This window comes from Papio anubis, chromosome 6 (genome assembly GCF_008728515.1).
Source record: "Papio anubis isolate 15944 chromosome 6, Panubis1.0, whole genome shotgun sequence".
Lineage (NCBI taxonomy): Eukaryota > Metazoa > Chordata > Mammalia > Primates > Cercopithecidae > Papio > Papio anubis.
Window position 1 is genome coordinate 140,488,418 of NC_044981.1, and position 17,887 is coordinate 140,506,304.

The window sequence follows — 17,887 nt, forward strand, 5'->3', positions numbered from 1 at the left end:
TAATTCACCTTTTCCCCTGGAATGTAGCCTTTGAAATTCTTTTGGGAACTATGATATTTTGATGCCTGAAAAGATCTATTTTTATCCTCATTCTTACAAATATACTATTTTAGGATGAAAGCATCTAGCAATATTATTCCACATTATTCTATTTTTGCTGTTAAGAAGTTTGCTAATTGTGATGGCTAATTTTATATGACAACTTGACTGGGCTACAAAGTGCTCAGATACTTGGTTAACCATTTCTCGGGGTGTGTCTGTGAGGGAGTTTCCAGATAAAATTAACATCTGAATCACTGGACTGCATAAAACACATTGTCCTTCTCAATATGGGTGGGCCACATCCCATGCATTGAAGTCCTGAATGGAATAAAAAGATAGAGAGAAGGAGAATTTGCTTTCTCTGCCTGACTGTCTTCAAGCTGTCTTCAGCCTTCAATCTTTTGCCTTAAACTCAGACTTGGACTGGAACTGACAACAGTGGGTCTCCCGGTTATCAGACTTGAACACAAACTGGAATCATATCATTAGATCTTCTGAGTCTCCAGCTTGCCAAAGTCTTAGGACTTCTCAGCCTTCATAATTGCATGAACCAATTTCTCTCTCTCTCTCTCTCTCTCTCTCTAAATATGTATATATATATATACACACACACACACACATACATATGTAGTGTTTTTTATAGAGAGAGAGCATTTTTGCCATTCTTACATAGAGTGTTTACATATATATACGTATATATACACATAATACATAAAAACAGCAAAACATTCTACATAAGAATGGCAACTGCATCAAAAGTGTATTAGATTCTTCAGAGAATTGCATCATAAGTGTATATAGTTCACTATTCTCTCTTCAGCTGTGCCTAATCAGTCGCATAATCCACACAGTTTTTATTTCCAATTATCATATTTTTATTTCTAGGCATTCTACTTTGCTCTTTTTCAAGTTTAGTTCATTATATTATGGTATCTTATTACTTATTTTTCAAGTCTAGTTCATTGTATTACAGTATCTTATTAGTCATTTATACTTACATATTTTTTCCTCACAGTAAAAATAATAAAGGAATATTTTAATAATTGAAATAAAAACAATAGTCTTATCACACAAGAGCAGCTGTTTGCTTCCAGTCTTTTTTCTGTGGGATTTTAAATAGTTTCCAAAATACTGTACTGTTTCCTGCTGTGTTTGCTTAACATATGACATAAGCATTTTCCCATTAAAATTCTGTAAGTTTAAAAGAAATAAAAAATTAAAAAATCCTCAATTATTCTTTCAAATATATTAAGGCTATAAAATTTTTCACAAATAGTAATAACAATATCATATACAATGTGTGTTCAGTACATAGACAATATGCATGTGTACATTATACACAATGCATTAAAATGTTATATTATCTTTTACTTAAAGCGCATTTCACCAAACAGTAGAGCTGATACAATGAAGCTTGTTTCATCAGAGAAGTCAATTGAATCTTTCTGTAGCACATTATTGCACGATTATGGCTTTAAACAAAAGTTACAAGTCACAAGTTCTTACATTTTTGGGTCACATTGTAGAATGTATTCCAAATGAAAAGTGGAGAAGAAAGTACATAACATCATGCTTCATGTTATGGCATATAAATATTAACTATTTTAACATATAACTGTATGATGAATGATATAGTTAAGACCTATACTATATCATATATAGTTATTATTATAAAAAGTTATACATTATGCCACAGTACTAAAACCAAAATATATTCTTCTCAAATAGTGAAAAAAATTCTCTATGAAAAATTTCAATATCTAAACTCTTTATTCTCTGATCCTATTGTTTACTGTGTTTTTGTTGAATCTTTCCCATGGAGACTTATTTCTTTGGTTGCTTTGTGATTTGGGGTTCTGAGATTTTATATATATATATATATGTATGTGTGTGTGTGTGTGTGTGTATATATATATATATATATTTTTTTTTTTTTTGAGAAAGAGTCTCGCTGTCTCCCAGGCTGGAGTGCAGTGGCACGATCTTGGCTCAATGCAAGCTCCGCCTCCCGGGTTCACGCCATTCTTCTGTCTCAGCCTCCCAAGTCGCTGGGACTATAGGCACCTGCCACCACACCCAGCTAATTTTTTTTTTTTTTGTATTTTTAGTAGAGACGGGGTTTCACCATGTTAGCCAGGATGGTCTCGATCTCCTGACCTCGTGATCCGCCCGCCTTGGCCTCCCAAAGTGCTGAGATTACAGGCGTGATCCACCGAGCCTGGCCCTGAGATCATATTTTTAAAAACATTTTCCTTAAGGCCGGGTGCAGTGGCTCATGCCTGTAATTCCAGCACTTTGGGAGGCCAAGGTGGGCAGATCACCTGAGGTCAGGAGTTCAAGACCAACAAGGTGAAAACTTGTCTCTACTAAAAATATAAGAATTAGCTTGGTGTGGTGTTGTGTGCCTGTATGCCAGACACTAAGGAGCGTGAGGCAGGAGAATCACTTGAACCCAGGAGGTGGAGGTTGCAGTGAGCTGAGGTCACACCACTGCACTCCAGCCTAGGCAACAGAGTGAGACTCCATCTCAAAAAAAAAAAAAAAAAAAAAAAAAAAAAAAAAAAAAAATTAGCCTTATATTCTCAGCATGACTTTTGTTCAAATTATATAGACTACACAGTTGCAAATTTGCACATTTAATGTGAGGTTTCGTTTTTGTTCATAAGTTATTAAGAGAGCCTTTCTCCCATTTCCATCCAAGTCAAAGTCAAGACTGGCAAGTCTCCTTACTGTCTTCCTAGGAGGTTAGGGTTTTATCATATTACCCTTTTACTGAGCGTGTCGCTCTTAGAAATCCAAGCCTTACTCTGGTTACCTAATGTAACTAATAGTAACTCTTGTTACTACTACTCCCACAGCACCTGGTTGTTCATACTATTCCTGGTTACAACCCCAACGTGCTCCTGCATGCCCGGCAATGTTCTTCTCCTTGGGTGGTGAGTATATGTGACCAGTAAACTGCTGAGGATCTCATCTGTCCAGTGTTGGGTGTTAGGTGTCTAGGCATCTGTGAATCTCCAAGGCAGGAATCTTTCCTTCACCAATAGGGTGAATAGAAAGCAACAAAATCCACGGGTGTTATGAACCATATGACATGCCCAACCATTTCAGAAGACACCTAGTCAGTTACAATTAACTGTTCCTTGGTTATTTGGTTCTGAATTATTTGGCAAGGCTACCTGAGACAGAACTGCTAACTGCTGATGGGTTTGAGCTATGGCCTATGTGCCACTGTTATGCCATCTCTTTTAACTCTGCAATGCTCTTGTCCCCAAGAAGAAAATGGTTGTTAACTATACCCTGGTGTGACATGCTGTCAGGTTCAGCCTGTGTTTGGCAGGTGATCTCTGAAGCTTCAGCCTGTAAATGCAATGAGAAAACATTGCCTTAACCAGTCAGTACTTCAGTCCTGCTTACCAGAGCTCAGGCTAGAGCTCTCTGATCACCATGTCTAGCCTGGTGACTGTCACTGACTGCTTGGAGCAGCAATACGGACATTGCTTGTAACAGTGCACCTAAGGAACGGGCACAGAAGCAGCCCTGTGTGACGTTTGTGGGAAGGAAGGTGACCACCCCATGGAGAGCTAAGCATGGTATCCTGGTTGCCATTGTTGTTCATGCAAAGGTAGTGACCTTTCTGGTCTCCTCTGCTGCTGCTTCCTGAGCTGCTGTTGCTTGCGCTCTCATGACTCCGAAGGGCATTGAGGTGCAGATCCATGGTGGCCTGTGGCACAGGTGCTAACGAAAAAAGAAAAGGGTGGGGAGAGGAAGGAGCGTTTGGTACTCAAATGATCTCCCAATGCAAAACCCACAGCCAGTACGCCTGGGCTCAGCACTGCTGCCTACCAGCACACCAAACGGCCAATCTTGCAATCATGCGCTTGCTGGCCCTATCCAAGCCATAGACTAATGACTTTACTGGATATGGACCTCAACCCTAGAGACACTGACTCGCACTCCCCAGAGGAAGAGGCAACCACTTCTGAGAAAGGCCACTAAGCTCCCTAATGTTTTCCCATAAGTACCCAGAAAGTCTGCACCACAGGTGACTGTACAGAAAGCTCCAATTTCACCTAGATACAAACTCAAAATATGCTCAAGGAATTTGTGCAGAGAAAGAAACAAAGAAAGAAAGAAAGAGGGAAAAATTCCACAAGACAGAAAAGGTAAGGCAGTGGCAGCAGGAGATAATTTTGGTCTATTGAGTCTGGGTTAAAAACCTAGCTTTCTTTCCCTGTACCACTCTGCTTACTATGTCTCTGTTGCAATAAAGATCCTAATCCTTGAGGTTATAGAGAAATACCTATGTTACCTTTATGGCACTGTGGTACCCCATGGCACCATTAATTCAAACTCAACTTAAGCCCAGGCTCTTTAAACCATATAAATCAACCATTATAAGGCTGTGGGGGAAACCCCCAACCTTGATGATACTAATTTGAAGCTCTCTGAGAGAAAAGGCTTATAAATATCATCACGGTAAAGAGGATCCCTCACCACCACCCCACCAGCACCAAATATGTCCAGTGACCACCACCACTTAAAAAAGAAAAGAAAAGAAAAGAAAGAAAGAAAAGAAATTTTAAAAAGCAAAGAGAAAAAAAAATCCTGGATATGGAGGGAAACCAACAACAACAACAACAACAAAAACCCCTAAAACAAAGATCTACAATTTGACCCAATTGGGAATTCAAAATATATTAAAAGCATTTATATAGTCAAGATAAAGGAGCACTGATTGGCTTTTGTGCCTCTACAGTATAGATTCTCAATTAACTTTAACACCTGCTGAAATGTAGCAATTGGCAAACCTTCATGGCTTTAACTGGCACTAGGGCTCAGATTACAGTTATGACTAGGGATCATACTAAATTTAAACATGGTATCCCTCATAATATTAGAGGAGTTATGGAATATAGGATAGAGGACAAAGAGATATGGCTCATCTTAACCATCATAATTGCTGTCTTGCCTAAATTTCCCATCACGGTCATAGCAATCATTGCCCTAAAATATCCCATAATGGACATGGATGCTCTGATCCAATTAAAAATAAATGGAAATTAGATTAAATCTTGACACTTATAAATTGGCTTGACAAAATGGGAACTCATGACTCCTCTGCCTCCACCCCAAATTAAAATAATTATTAACATGGCTCAAAGTAATTTAAAGCAGGGGTTTTGAGGATTAAAATTTGTTATATGACAGCTATAGAGTGCAGGGGTGATTATCCCCACTACTTCTCCATTTAACAACCCAATCTGGCCTATTTAGCCTGTTCTTAAACCTGGAACAAATAAATAGTGCAGCACACTAGACTGCTACAACCTTAATGCCATGGTCCCATACAATTCAGGCCCTTATTCCCAACAAACTGAGTATTGAAACTTCTGACTCCATCCAATCAGCAACTGATAGATATTTTGCTACTACGAATTAGGCTAATATGATCCATTGGGTGCCAATGTCAACAGCTTAGCAGTCAGTTTGCTTTTACCTCCCACAAGACACAATATATTTTTACCAGGCAACTCAAGGGCTACCTCAGCAGTCTTGCCACTGCACACAGCCTTTGCAGGCAAGATCTTAATGACATCCACCTTTCTCCAAGAGCACAGGTATATTACATTGATGATATCCTTTTCCAGGAAGATTTGTTTGACATATTCATTGAGAACATACAAATACTCACAAAGGAACTCACACAAAAAGGGTGGATCATTATCTCTCACATAGTGCAAAGTCCTGTGACTTCTGTTAAATTCTTGAAAGTTATTTGGTAAACCAAAAGCTGCTCCATCCCTGATACTGTCAAAAAAACAGGTATTAACCCTCTCAGTACCCACAAGGTTAACACAAGTCTAACATCTTTTAGTCTCTTTTGGGTTCTGGAGACAACATATTCTTTTGCAAATTTTCTTTAATCTCACTAATGCTATTACTTACAGACTGCCCATCTTAAAGGGGAACCTCCTCAACAAAAGACTATAGAAGCTCTCCAAAATGAAATCAACAGGCACTCCAGTTAGTGCCCTCAGAGACTTCTGCAACCTCATCTCATGCCTCCTGGAGTCTCTGGGCCACCTGTGATGGTCATAAGTTGCTCATGGGCTTTCGATGCCAGAAACTGCCTTTCCTGGCCTTGCACTATACACCATTACAGTGGCAATTACTGGCCACACTGGGCTTTTCCAGAAATAGAGGGTCTCACAGACTTTGAGGCTGTGACCCTCTGTACCCAGCTTCTGTAATGCCTTGTAATACATTGGAGCAGCACCCCCATGAATTTGGCGTGGCTGTGAGACCTCTTTGCAACAGGATGGGGTCAAGCTTGGGCCTTCTGGCATATTCTATCTGTAGAAGGTGGTGGCCTCCTGTACCATCAGTCCTTTGCCAAAAACCATGGTGCTAGGGGAAGTCATCCCTTTCCTACAGTCCTTGGCTACCTGGAGAGACCCCTGGGATCAACTGAATGAACAGTAATAGAAGGCCATACACTTTACCAATGATGTTGCCACAATTATACATGATAGAGCTCAGTGGAGACTTATTGCTTTTAATTCCTTAACCAAGATGTCCCTGATAAAGAACAGAACCCAAGGGTCAGCACAATGGGCACACTCCAGGCATTCATCTTGGCAATGGATGCCCTGGCCATTTGGCCTCATACGTATATTTTTACAACTCTTAGGCCATTGCCTAAGAGTTGCACTTTAAAGAACTCTGTGAATCTCTTGTTTCACAGATACCCAAATATAAATATATAAACCAAAATAACAGGTTTCTCTACATATCCTAAGGCCATAATACAAGGCCTCAACAGGACATTCCTCATCTCATTTGGAGTTCGAGACACTAGATTGTTACCAAGGCACTCATCTTATGTCTCAGAATACACAGTGGAATCTTGAAGAAGGCTTTCCATTCAAATGCAGCCTCCCCAGAGGCCTCAGGTAGTCAGCCCCAGGCAGCTAGTTTAATTGATAAGCCTAATGGGTTTTCAAAGAACTATTTAAGTCACAAGGAGACAAATGTCCCTATACTTACTTGATGTCACCACTGCCACAAGCATTGATTAGCCTCAATTCACACCCACCGGGAACACCCACTCTCTATATCAATGTCACACAGGTCTCTCAAATGCCTTTACTGGTTATATATGGAGACATACCTAAAGTTCATGTTTTTGGCAACCACCTCAAGATGTGCCCCTCTCCCCTTGGTCAGGTGCCTACTTTGCTTCCTAGGAAGGCACTTCTCCTAATCCCTAAAAGTCTCAGTTATCATCAAGATTTAAACTGATGTCAAAGCATCAAGTGATCAATTGTAGCATAAAGCCAAAAATTAAGGCTTGATATCTAATAAAATAGGTCTCTAATGGCCTAACTACAAGTTCTCCTCCCCACTCTACTCCCACTGATCAGGTACCCTAGACAAACCACCATCCTTACCAAGAGGACCAGGCACAGTTTCTGTTTATCCATGAGTAGCAGGTTTTTTTCCCTGTTTGTCTGCCAAATCAAACAAGTGAATCACATCATTCCACAACAACTGGGAACACCCTACCCTCTTAATTCTCCAAAGCCTACTTCCTACAGCCCTGGTTGTTCACTCTGCTCTTGAGTGCAACTCCTCTGTGGCCCAGCAAGGTGTTCTGTGTCCTCCTCCCCCAGGCCATCAGTAGACGTGACTAATAACCTGCTGTTGATCTTATCCCTTCTGAGTCAGGTGGTGTTTAGCGCTCCTTCACCAACAGGGTAAATAGGAGGTGACTAAGACACACTACCACTAATAACATGTTGCTCTCTTTCATGAAAGGGAGCCTAAAGTGTAGAGAAAAGGCATCAGGTTCACACATATCCTGTGTCCATGGTGACCGTCACTGAGCTGCAATGTGTCCAGTTACATCAGTGTGTGCAGGGATCCACTGCTATTGTGTCAGGTATAACTATTACCTCAGGTAGAGATACGTGCATCTGCATCCTCTTTATTCCATCTCTGGACTTTAAGGTTGATGGTCTACTTAAACTATTCTATGCCCTCCATGAGGTCCATGAAATCACTTTAGAGGCTCGCTCGTCTGAGGTCCTGGGAACCCTGTCAGGTGGCAATCAGGCCCATCTGCCTGGGCGCTTCTCTTGACCATTGCTTGTCTACCTTTCCAGTGTCAGAGAATATACAGAGAGAGCTTTATGATGCCCAGAGTTTCCCTGGGAAGTGAGGCATAGTCATCTCTACACTTGGATTTTCATTAAAATTCTTAATGTTCAATCTGCCTTCTGTTCAACCTAGTGAGCTGGAGTCCTGGCCACCTTCACAGAGACTTGAATAATGACTAGGGTCTCATTACATCCTGAATTCTTCTCCACTAGCTAGTCAATGACTCATTTCCCTTCCCAGAAACATGAAAACTTTTACATCACCATATAGTCATTCCCACTCTATGGTTTGTTCTCAGTTCTTCAGTTTCAGATAGCTCAAAAAATCTTTGCTTTCAAAAAGTCAGGCTATTGTCATACATATGCTGATTTTCAAGACCATGGCTCTTTGTTTGGATTTTAAAAAACAGAAACTTAAGTGATCACTTGTTCTAGATTAAGTGCATCATCCCTCAGTGAACAGCCTTTACAGAGTATTAAAGGAAGTATAAAGGAGAAAAGAAATATAAGTTGATAATTAAAAATGTTATCAATCATACACAGGTAGAACAGCTACTTTTAATTGGGCCCTTAGCTAGGTAGTGGGTTTTTATTATTATATATATTGTACATGGCTTTATATATAATATTTTATTTAATCTTATCCACAGGTGTCAGAGATAGAGGGAGAGAAGAGAGACGAGAGAGAGATTCCCTATAATTCAAAACAACCAACTGAAATAGAGTCTTTTAGATATTAAGAAATTTGCCCTAAGATAGCATTTAAGCCCTGTCACATAGGATTCCAAAATATGGATTTTTAAAAATTTCACTATATTGCCTTTCTCTAGACTCATAGGCCCTTATAAATTTAGAAGAGATAAGACTAAAATAACTTTATAAAGTCATAAAGAAGTCACCTAAAAGTCACCTAGTACAGCCATCTAAAATATGCCTGAATCGTTTCAACAAGAATATTTTTCTTCTTTGAACCACATATTCACCCTAGTGTTTCACCAAATCCAAAATATTGTTTCAGTAATTGATCTGATATGAAAACTTTAATTCATTTCTGAATCTTAAAAAAGATTATACAATTGAATAATGTGCATAATTTTTAAAAAAATTTTTTTGTTCTCTATACCTATTATTGTGTAATACATATACAATATAATCATATATATAATATATGATAAATGTAATCCATGAACACACACACATTTAGATGTAATAAAATTCTTCCACAGAATAAAATAGAAACAAATACTTCTCTCATTGGTGGTATAACCCTATCTAATATAATTTAAATCTTTTGTTGTTTTTAAAGTGTGTTAGTCTTGCCTCTTAGCTTATCTTTCATATCACAACAATTGGCAGAATTCATTAAAAATATTGAGGTCAATATAAATTTTTGTTTAATAACCCTACATTTTTTAGTTTAATTTTAGATCTTTTAATGCACTTAATCTTTGTAGCTTTTTTGTTAAAATATGAAAATAAGTTTGCATTTCATGGAAGGGTATTTTCTGGTTACAAAGGAGAGAAGGCCCCAAAGAAGGCAGCAAAGGAACCCTCCACTGTATTAGATTCTCTCAGGGTAATTGACAGCTGACTGCACCCTATTTACCAGTCCTTTTAGTTATTTCTGTACAGTAAGGCAAATCAATATGTGTCTTACTGTCAAATCCAGGACTTTCCCATTGAAAGCTTTAATTAAGATTTGTGACCTTCTCCCAGCTATGCACACCTCGACCTGAATATCCTTTTAGCTCAGTAGCTGTTCAATGATCAGGCACTCTGCTCCATCCATCTGCTCTAACAGTGACCTCCTTCAAATTTTTTTTATGAGCTTTGGATATTTTCTTTTTATAGCTTTGCCAACATAATCATATTACATCCTGACACCAGGCAGTGTAAATTATTTCCCCTTTTTTCTTCTGCACCACACCACAAAGAACCAGATTTTTCACTTTAACACTTGATTAAATTGTGAAAAGGAGAAGAAAAAAAATTGAGAAAATTTCATCTCACCTGTGTCAGCTTGGAGACTTAAAATGTGAATTTAAAGCAATACTAACTTCCAAGCTACGTACTCCACCCTAGAGTACTGAAGTTTCAGAAAACCTTGAAGCCTTGTGTTTTGGGGTCTGCTGGACCCTGAAATTAATTATACATCACAGGGTACAGAAGATAGAATGTTCTGACATTTTCAGAAGCCCCAGTTACAGCTGCGGAAATTTTAAAAAACAATGCAGATATGCATTGGTTCTTGTCTTGTTTTTATGCACTTGCATGTAAATGCAAATCCTTTATCCTCAGCAAATCCTCTATGGAACATGGAGAGAAAGCAGAGGTGCCTACCTTCTCTTAACTTGAATAGTCTTTATAATTTAAAATATTGTTAATTGCCAAGATTAAAATTCAAAAATTGTTTCCTAGTAACTTATAAATCAGAAGACTTTATGTAGTCTGAAACATAATGTTTCTTTGATGTATTTTTAATCTAAAATAAGGTAACCCAGATGAGGGATAGACCATGATGGCTGAAGAGAAACCTCTACCTATTGTCCCCCAGACAGAAACAACAATTTAATTTAACAACTATCTACACCTTTTTAAGAACCAAAAATCAGGTACTAGCTCAACCACAGTGGAGTAGAGCACCAGGCAGCCTTGTGGGGTCCCTAGTTCTAGGCCTTGGCTCTTGCATGGCATTTCTGGACCTGCCATGGGCCAGATGGGAGCCCACTGCCCTGAAGGGTGAATCCCAGGCCTGGAAGCATTCACCACAAGCAGACTGAAGAGCTCTTAGGCAAGTAGTGAAAATAAGCAATGGTCTGGAACTAGTCCCCGTGGGGCTGTGGTGGTGGTGGCCACGGAGAGAGATTCCTCTGTCTGTGGAAAGGAGGGGAAGGTGGGAAAGACTTTGTCTCATGGTTTGAGTGCCAGCTTAGCTGCAGTAGAATAGAGAAACAGATAGATTCCTGAGGTTTTGACTCCAGTCTCTGGCTCCCATTTGACATCTCTGAATTCACTCAGTGTGCCAGGGAATTCACTGCCCTGAAGGAAGGACACAGGTCTGACTGGCTTTGCTACCTGCTGTTCATAGAGCCCTAGGGTCTTGAGCAAACATAGGCTATAGACAGGGGGTGGTTACAGCGGGCCTTGGGCAAGACCCAATGCAATGCTGGCTTCAGATCTGACCCAGAGCAGTCCCAGCAGTGGTGGTCACAGGGGTGCTTGTATCACCCTACTTCCAGCTCCAGGCAACTCAGCACAGACAGGGAGACTCTGTTTGTTTGGGGGAAAGTAAAGCAAGAGAGCAAGAGTCTCTACCTGGTCCAGAGTATTCTTCTGGATCTTATTGAACACCACAAACATGGTACCTCTACAAGCCTACAAGAACCACAGTGTTACTGGGCTTAGGGTACCCTGTAATGTGGATATGCCTTAGATCACAATACCCAAATCCTTTCAAATACCTGAAAAGGCTTACCAAGAACGACAAGTAAAAACCAGCCCAGACTGAGAAGACTACAGTAAATACCTAACTCTTCAAGGCCCCAACACCAATGAACATCCACAAGCATCAAAAACATTCAGAAAACATGGCCTCACCAAACGAACTAAATAAGGCACCAGGGACCAATCCTGGGGAAACAGAGATATGTGATCTTTCAGACAGAGAATTCAAAATAGCTGTTTTGGGGAAAGTTAAAAAAAAAATAGATAAAAATAAAAAAAACCAAGATAACACAGGGAAAGAATTCAGCATTCTATCAGATAAATGTAACAAAGAGATTGAAATAATTAAGAAGAATCAAGCAGAAATTCTGGAGGTGAAAAATAAAATTGCCATATTGAAGAATTCATCAGAGTCTCTTAATAGCAGAATTGACAAAGCAGAGAAAGAATTAGTGACCTTGAAGACAGGTTATCTGAAAATACAGTCAGAGCAGACAAAAGAAAAAAGAATAAAAAGGAATAAAGCACTCATACAAGATCTAGAAAATACCCTCAAAAAGGCAAATGTAAGAGTTATTGGCCTTAAAGAGTAGCTAGAGAAAGATATAGGGGTAGATAATTTATTCAGAAAGATAATAATGGAAAATTTCTTAAACCTAGACAAAAATATCAATATCTAAATACAGGAAGGTTACACAATACCAAGAATATTTAACAGAAAGAAGACTACCTTAAGGCATTTAATAATCAAACTCCCAACGGTCAAGGATAAAGAAAGAACCCTAAAAACAGCAAGAGAAAAGAAACAAATAACATATAATGGAGCTCCAATATGTCTGGCAGCAGAGTTTTCAGTGGAAAATTTAGGACTGGGAGAGAGTGGCCTGATGTATTTAAAGTGCTAAAGGAAAAAAACCTTTTACCCCAAAATAGTATATTTGGCAAAAAAAAAAAAAAAAAAAAAAAAAGTCCTTCAAGCACGAAGGAGAAATAAGGACATTCCCAGACAAACAAAAGCTGAAGGATTTCATCAACACCAGACTTGTCTTACAAGAAATACTGAAGGGAGTTCTTCAATCAGAAGAAAAAAAAAAAAAAGTGTTAATGAGCAAGAAGAAATCACCTGAAAGTACAAAACTCACTGGTACTAAAAAGCACACAGAAAAATACAGCATACTATAACACTGAAATTGTGGTGTGTAAATTATTGCTATATTAAGTAGAAAGACTAAAAGGTGAACCAATCAAAAATAATAACTGAGACAACCTTTCAAGACATAGCATATTAAGATATAAATAGAAACATCAAAAACTTAAAAAGCAGAGAGATAAAGTATGGAGTTTTTATTAGTTTTCTTTTTGCTTGTTTGTTTGTTTATGCAATTCATGTTAGGCTATCATCAGTTTAACATAATGGGTTATGAGATAGTATTTGCAATACTCATGGTAACCTGAAATCAAAAAACACAACAAATACACACACAAAAAAAGTAAGAAATTAAATTATGCCACCAGAGAAAATCATCTTCACTAAAGGGAAGACAGGAAAGAAGAAAAGACCACAAAACAACTAGAAAACAGTTAAATGGCAAGAGTAGTCCTTACTTATCAATAGTAACATTTAATGTAAATGGACTAAATTCTCCAATAAAAAGACACAGAGTGGCTGAATGGATTAAAAAAAAAACAAAAGGAAAGAAAGACCCAATGATCTGTTGCCTATAAGAATCACACTTCACCTATAAAGACACAAATAGACAGAAAATAAAGGATGGAGAAAGATATTCTATGCTAATGGAAGCCAAAAAAGAGCAGAAATAGCCATACTTATATCAAACAAAATGTACTTCAAGATAAAAACTATAGAAAGAGACAAAGGTCATTATATAATGATAAAGGGGTCTATTGAGCAAGAGGATGTAACAGTTGTAAATATATATGTATCCAACACTAGAGCATCTAGATATATAAAGCAAATATTATTAGAGCTAAAGAGAGAGATAGACTCCCAGCATAATAATAGCTGGAGACTTCTTCAACACCCCACTTGCAGCATTGGACAGATCTGCCAGACAGAAAATCAACAAAGAAACATTGGACTTAATCTGCATTAAGTCAGGTGAACCTGATAAATATTTACAGAACATTTTATCCAACAGCTGCAGAAGACACATTCTTCTCCTCAACAGCCTGCACATTCTCAAGAATAGACCATATGTTAGGCCACAGAACAAGTCTTAAAACATTTTAAAAACTGAAATAATATCAAGCATCTTCTCTGACTACCGTGGTATAAAACTAGAAATCAGGAGGAATTTTGGAACCTATACAAACACATGGAAGTTAAACAATATGCTCCCAAATGACCAGTAGATCAATGGAGAAAGTAAGAAGGAAGTTGAAAAATGTCTTGAAACAAATGATAATGGAAACACAACGTACCAAAACTTATGGAATTCACGAAAGCAGTACTAAGAGGGAAGTTAATAGCAATAAGCACCTACATCAAAAAAGAATAAAATTTCAAGTAATCAACTTAATGATGCATATTAAAGAACTAGAAAAGCAAGAGAAAACTGAACCCAAAATTAGTAGAAGAAAAGAAATAATAAACATCAGAGCAGAAGTAAATGGAATTGAAATGAAAAAACAACACAAAAGATCAATAAAATGAAAATTCGGTTTTTAGAAAAATAACTGAAATTGACAAACCTTTAGCTAGACTAAGAAAAAAAGAGAGGGCCGGGCGCGGTGGCTCAAGCCTGTAATCCCAGCATCTCTTTAGAGGCCGAGACCGGCGATCACGAGGTCAGGAGATCGGTGACCATCCTGGCTAACACGGTGAAACCCCGCCTCTAAAAATACAAAACTAGCCGGGCGCTGTGGCCGGGCGCTGTAAACCCAGCCACTCGGGAGGCTGAGGCAGGAATGGCGGGAACCCGGGAGGCGGGATGCGAGCGAGATCCGCCACTGCACTCCAGCCTGGGCGACAGAGCCAGACTCCGCCTCAAAAAAAAAAAAAAAAAAAAAAAAAAAAAAGAAAAAGAGAGAAGACCCAAATAAATAGAATTAGAGATAAAAAAGGAGACGTTACAACCAATACCACAGAAATGGAAAGGATCATTAGTGGCTACTGTAAGTAACTATATGGAATAAATTGGAAAATCTAGAAGAAATGGATAAATTTCTAGACATGCAATCTATCATACAATGTATCAAGATTGAACCATGAAGAAATACAAAACTTGAACAGACCAATAACAAGTAACAAGACCGAAGCCATAACAAAATGTCTCCCAGTAAAGTAAAGCCTGAGACCCAATGACTTCACTGCTAAATTCTACTAAACATTTGAAGAACTAATACCAGTCCTACTCAAAGTATTCCAAAAAACAGTAGAAAAGAATACAATTGAATTCATGGAGACAGAGAGCAGATGGATGGTTAGCAGAGGCTGGGAAGAGGATCGTGGGGTAGCGGTAGGGTGGTGGTAAGGGATGGTTAATGGGTACAAAAGAATATAGAAAGAATAAGATCTAGTATTTGATAGCACAACAGGATGACTACAGTCAATAATAATTTAATTTTATATTTTACACTAAAAGAGTGTAATCAGATTGTTTTTAACACAAAGGATAAACATTTGAGGTGATGGATGCCCCATTTACCCTGATGTATGCCTGTAGCAAAATATCTCATATTCTCCATAAATATATACAACTAGTATGTACTCACAAAAATTAAAAATAAAAAGTCAATAAAAACTCATTAATTAATTAAGTAATTTTAAATTTTAAAAAGCTAGTCCAGTTACAGCAGAAATTTTCCTTGAGCATTTCTTTTATTTCATAGGCAGTTGTCCAACTAAGGCCAAATAGAATGGGCGTTTTGCTGCTGTGTTTATGCATGATGTAAACTCGTTTGAACCTAAGATTCTCTCTTTCTTTTAATCCTTTTTTCTTTTAATCCTTTTTTCAAACTTGCCTCAAAATTTATCTGGGAAATACAAATTGGGTCATTATTATTTCTATTGCTCATATACACTGTAGTAATTATAAATGCCAATAGAATTTTTAGTTGTTTTAAAACTGTAGCTTTTTGGTATTACTTGCGCTTTGGTGCAATCACCCCCTTTAATTCATGATGATCTCATTTCTTAAATTAGAGATAGTGATAGGATCCAGTTCCTAATTTTATCACTGTCTATGACTGGTGGCAAATAACTAACTCTTCATAACACATTTTCAATAACCTGTGAAGTTGAGCAGCTGGAAGAAAATTAATAAATGTGCTTTCTGAATTAAAAAAAATACAGAAATGTTTCAATAGACTAATTTTTAAGATTGCAACATACATTTTGCATAAGAGATTCACATGTATATCTGACCCTGACTAAAGCGTACCTTATCCAGTTTCTTTTTCTCATTTTACAACTTAAGAGAATTGATGCAAAGCCAAATTAATCAATGCTATTAAAGGCAGTCAAGAGGAAAACAAAACAAGTGGCAATCCATGTGTAATTTGTAGATATCTGAGAATTTTGGAGCTAAAAGGAACTTGAATCATCAGCTCATTAATAAACAAAACAAAAATAAAAACAAAAAAGCAGCTCTGTGTTCAAAGATGTGTATAGGAGACCAGATTGCTGGTATGACTGATCATCTGATCAATTTGAAAATCCAGTCTAAAGCCCATGTCATTGGACTTCTAGGGCAAACTTATAGGATAATGGTGGTTTCTATAATTTTTTTCAAGAATAAACATCAGTTTCTAACATCAGATTACTAGTGGGCATGGTGGTGTGATTTGTAAAGGTAAAAGGCCCAGCCTCTGTTTGGGAGAGATGTGGAAGAAAAAGGTAGATTTTCTGATATCCTTCTTTGAGGCCTAGGTCTTTATTGTGCTTAGGGGAAAGGGTTTTTTTCCTCCCAAATTTTATTTTATTGTGATAAAAGTAACACTTAACATGAGATCTAGGTGATTAGCAAATTTTTAAGTATAGAATATAGTACTGTTGACCAAGGTCCAATGTTGTACAACAGATCTGTAAAGCTTACTCATCTTGATTTACTGAAACTTTATGCCTATTGATTAGTAACTCCCCATTTCCTTGTTCTGCCATCTCCTGGCAACCACTATCGTTCCACTCTTGGCTTCTACAAATTTGAATATTTAAAATGCTTCACGTAAGTGAGCTCATGCAGCATTTGTCTTTCTGTGACTGGCTTATTTCACTTCAAGGTTTATCCACATTGTCATACTCAATAGAATTGCCTTCTTTTTAAAGGTATAAATATACCACATTTTCTTTTTCCAATCATCTATTGATGAACAATTGGGTGTTTCCACATTTTGACAGCTGTGAATAGTGCTGTAATGAACAAGGGAGTGCTAATATCTCTTTAAAATCTTGATTTAGGCTGGGCGCGGTGGCTCAAGCCTGTAATCCCAGCACTTTGGGAGGCCGAGATAGGTGGATCACGAGGTCAGGAGATCGAGACCACCCTGGCTAACACGGTGAAACACCGTCTCTACTAAAAAATACAAAAAAAAACTAGCCGGGTGAGTTGGCGGGCGCCTGTAATCCCAGCTACTCGGGAGGCCGAGGCAGGAGAATGGCGTAAACCCGGGAGGCGGAGCTTGCAGTGAGCTGAGATCTGGCCACTGCACTCCAGCCCGGGCGACAGAGCGAGACTCCGTCTCAAAAAATAAATAAATAAATAAATAAATAAATAAATAAATAAATAAAATCTTGATTTAAATTCTTTGGAATAAATATCTAGAAGTGTGATGGCTGGATCATATAATAGTCTTATTGTTAGTTTAGGGGAAAGTTTCTGATTGTAAGATCTATTAGGGAAAGACGTACATTTCTTGCCCTTGAGTTTTACTTAGAAGTCAGTCTGTGTTCTTTTAAGGCTTTATGAAAAAAACTTATTTACTACATTGGTAAAGCCATCTTGCTTGGGATTAGATTGTTGGGGTAGAGGAGACTTGGTTAAACGAGAATTCTACTTTGGAACAATAATATTCTGAATGATAAAAGTTCCTTATTGATGTGATTTCAAAGTTGTACTCATTGAGTTCTGACATAATTTGGATATTTGTCCCCACCGAAATCTCATGTTGAATCTTCAATGCTAGAGGCAGGGCCTGGTGGAAGGTGTTTGGATCATGGGGGGTGAATTCCTTATGGCTTGGTTCTCTCTTCCTAATAGTGAGTTCCCTCAAGATCTGGT

General features: G+C 38.1%; 1 protein-coding gene and 1 long non-coding RNA gene across 10 annotated transcripts in view; one reads left to right on the plus strand and one right to left on the minus strand.

Annotated features, from left to right (window-relative positions):
• PKIB (cAMP-dependent protein kinase inhibitor beta) overlaps window positions 1-17,887 on the minus strand; it is a 114,976-nt gene that overhangs the window by 21,531 nt on the left and 75,558 nt on the right. For 2 of the 9 annotated variants that reach the window (XM_031667460.1, XM_031667459.1), the window contains exon 4: window positions 3,342-3,402. The exons of 5 other annotated variants lie outside the window; for them this stretch is intronic. In XM_031667460.1, coding sequence (XP_031523320.1) covers window positions 3,342-3,354 — 13 coding nt within the window. In that variant the 5' untranslated portion in view covers window positions 3,355-3,402. Of the gene's footprint in view, window positions 1-3,341; window positions 3,403-3,675; window positions 3,781-17,887 lie in introns of all 9 variants that reach the window. 2 more of the 9 variants (XM_009206182.4, XM_009206183.4) reach the window with 1 other exon arrangement.
• Window positions 1-17,887, plus strand: part of LOC116275372 — a 30,613-nt gene that overhangs the window by 9,426 nt on the left and 3,300 nt on the right. Inside the window, exon 2 of the long non-coding RNA XR_004184424.1 lies at window positions 2,901-2,978. This is a non-coding gene — a long non-coding RNA (uncharacterized LOC116275372). The remainder of the gene's footprint in view (window positions 1-2,900; window positions 2,979-17,887) is intronic.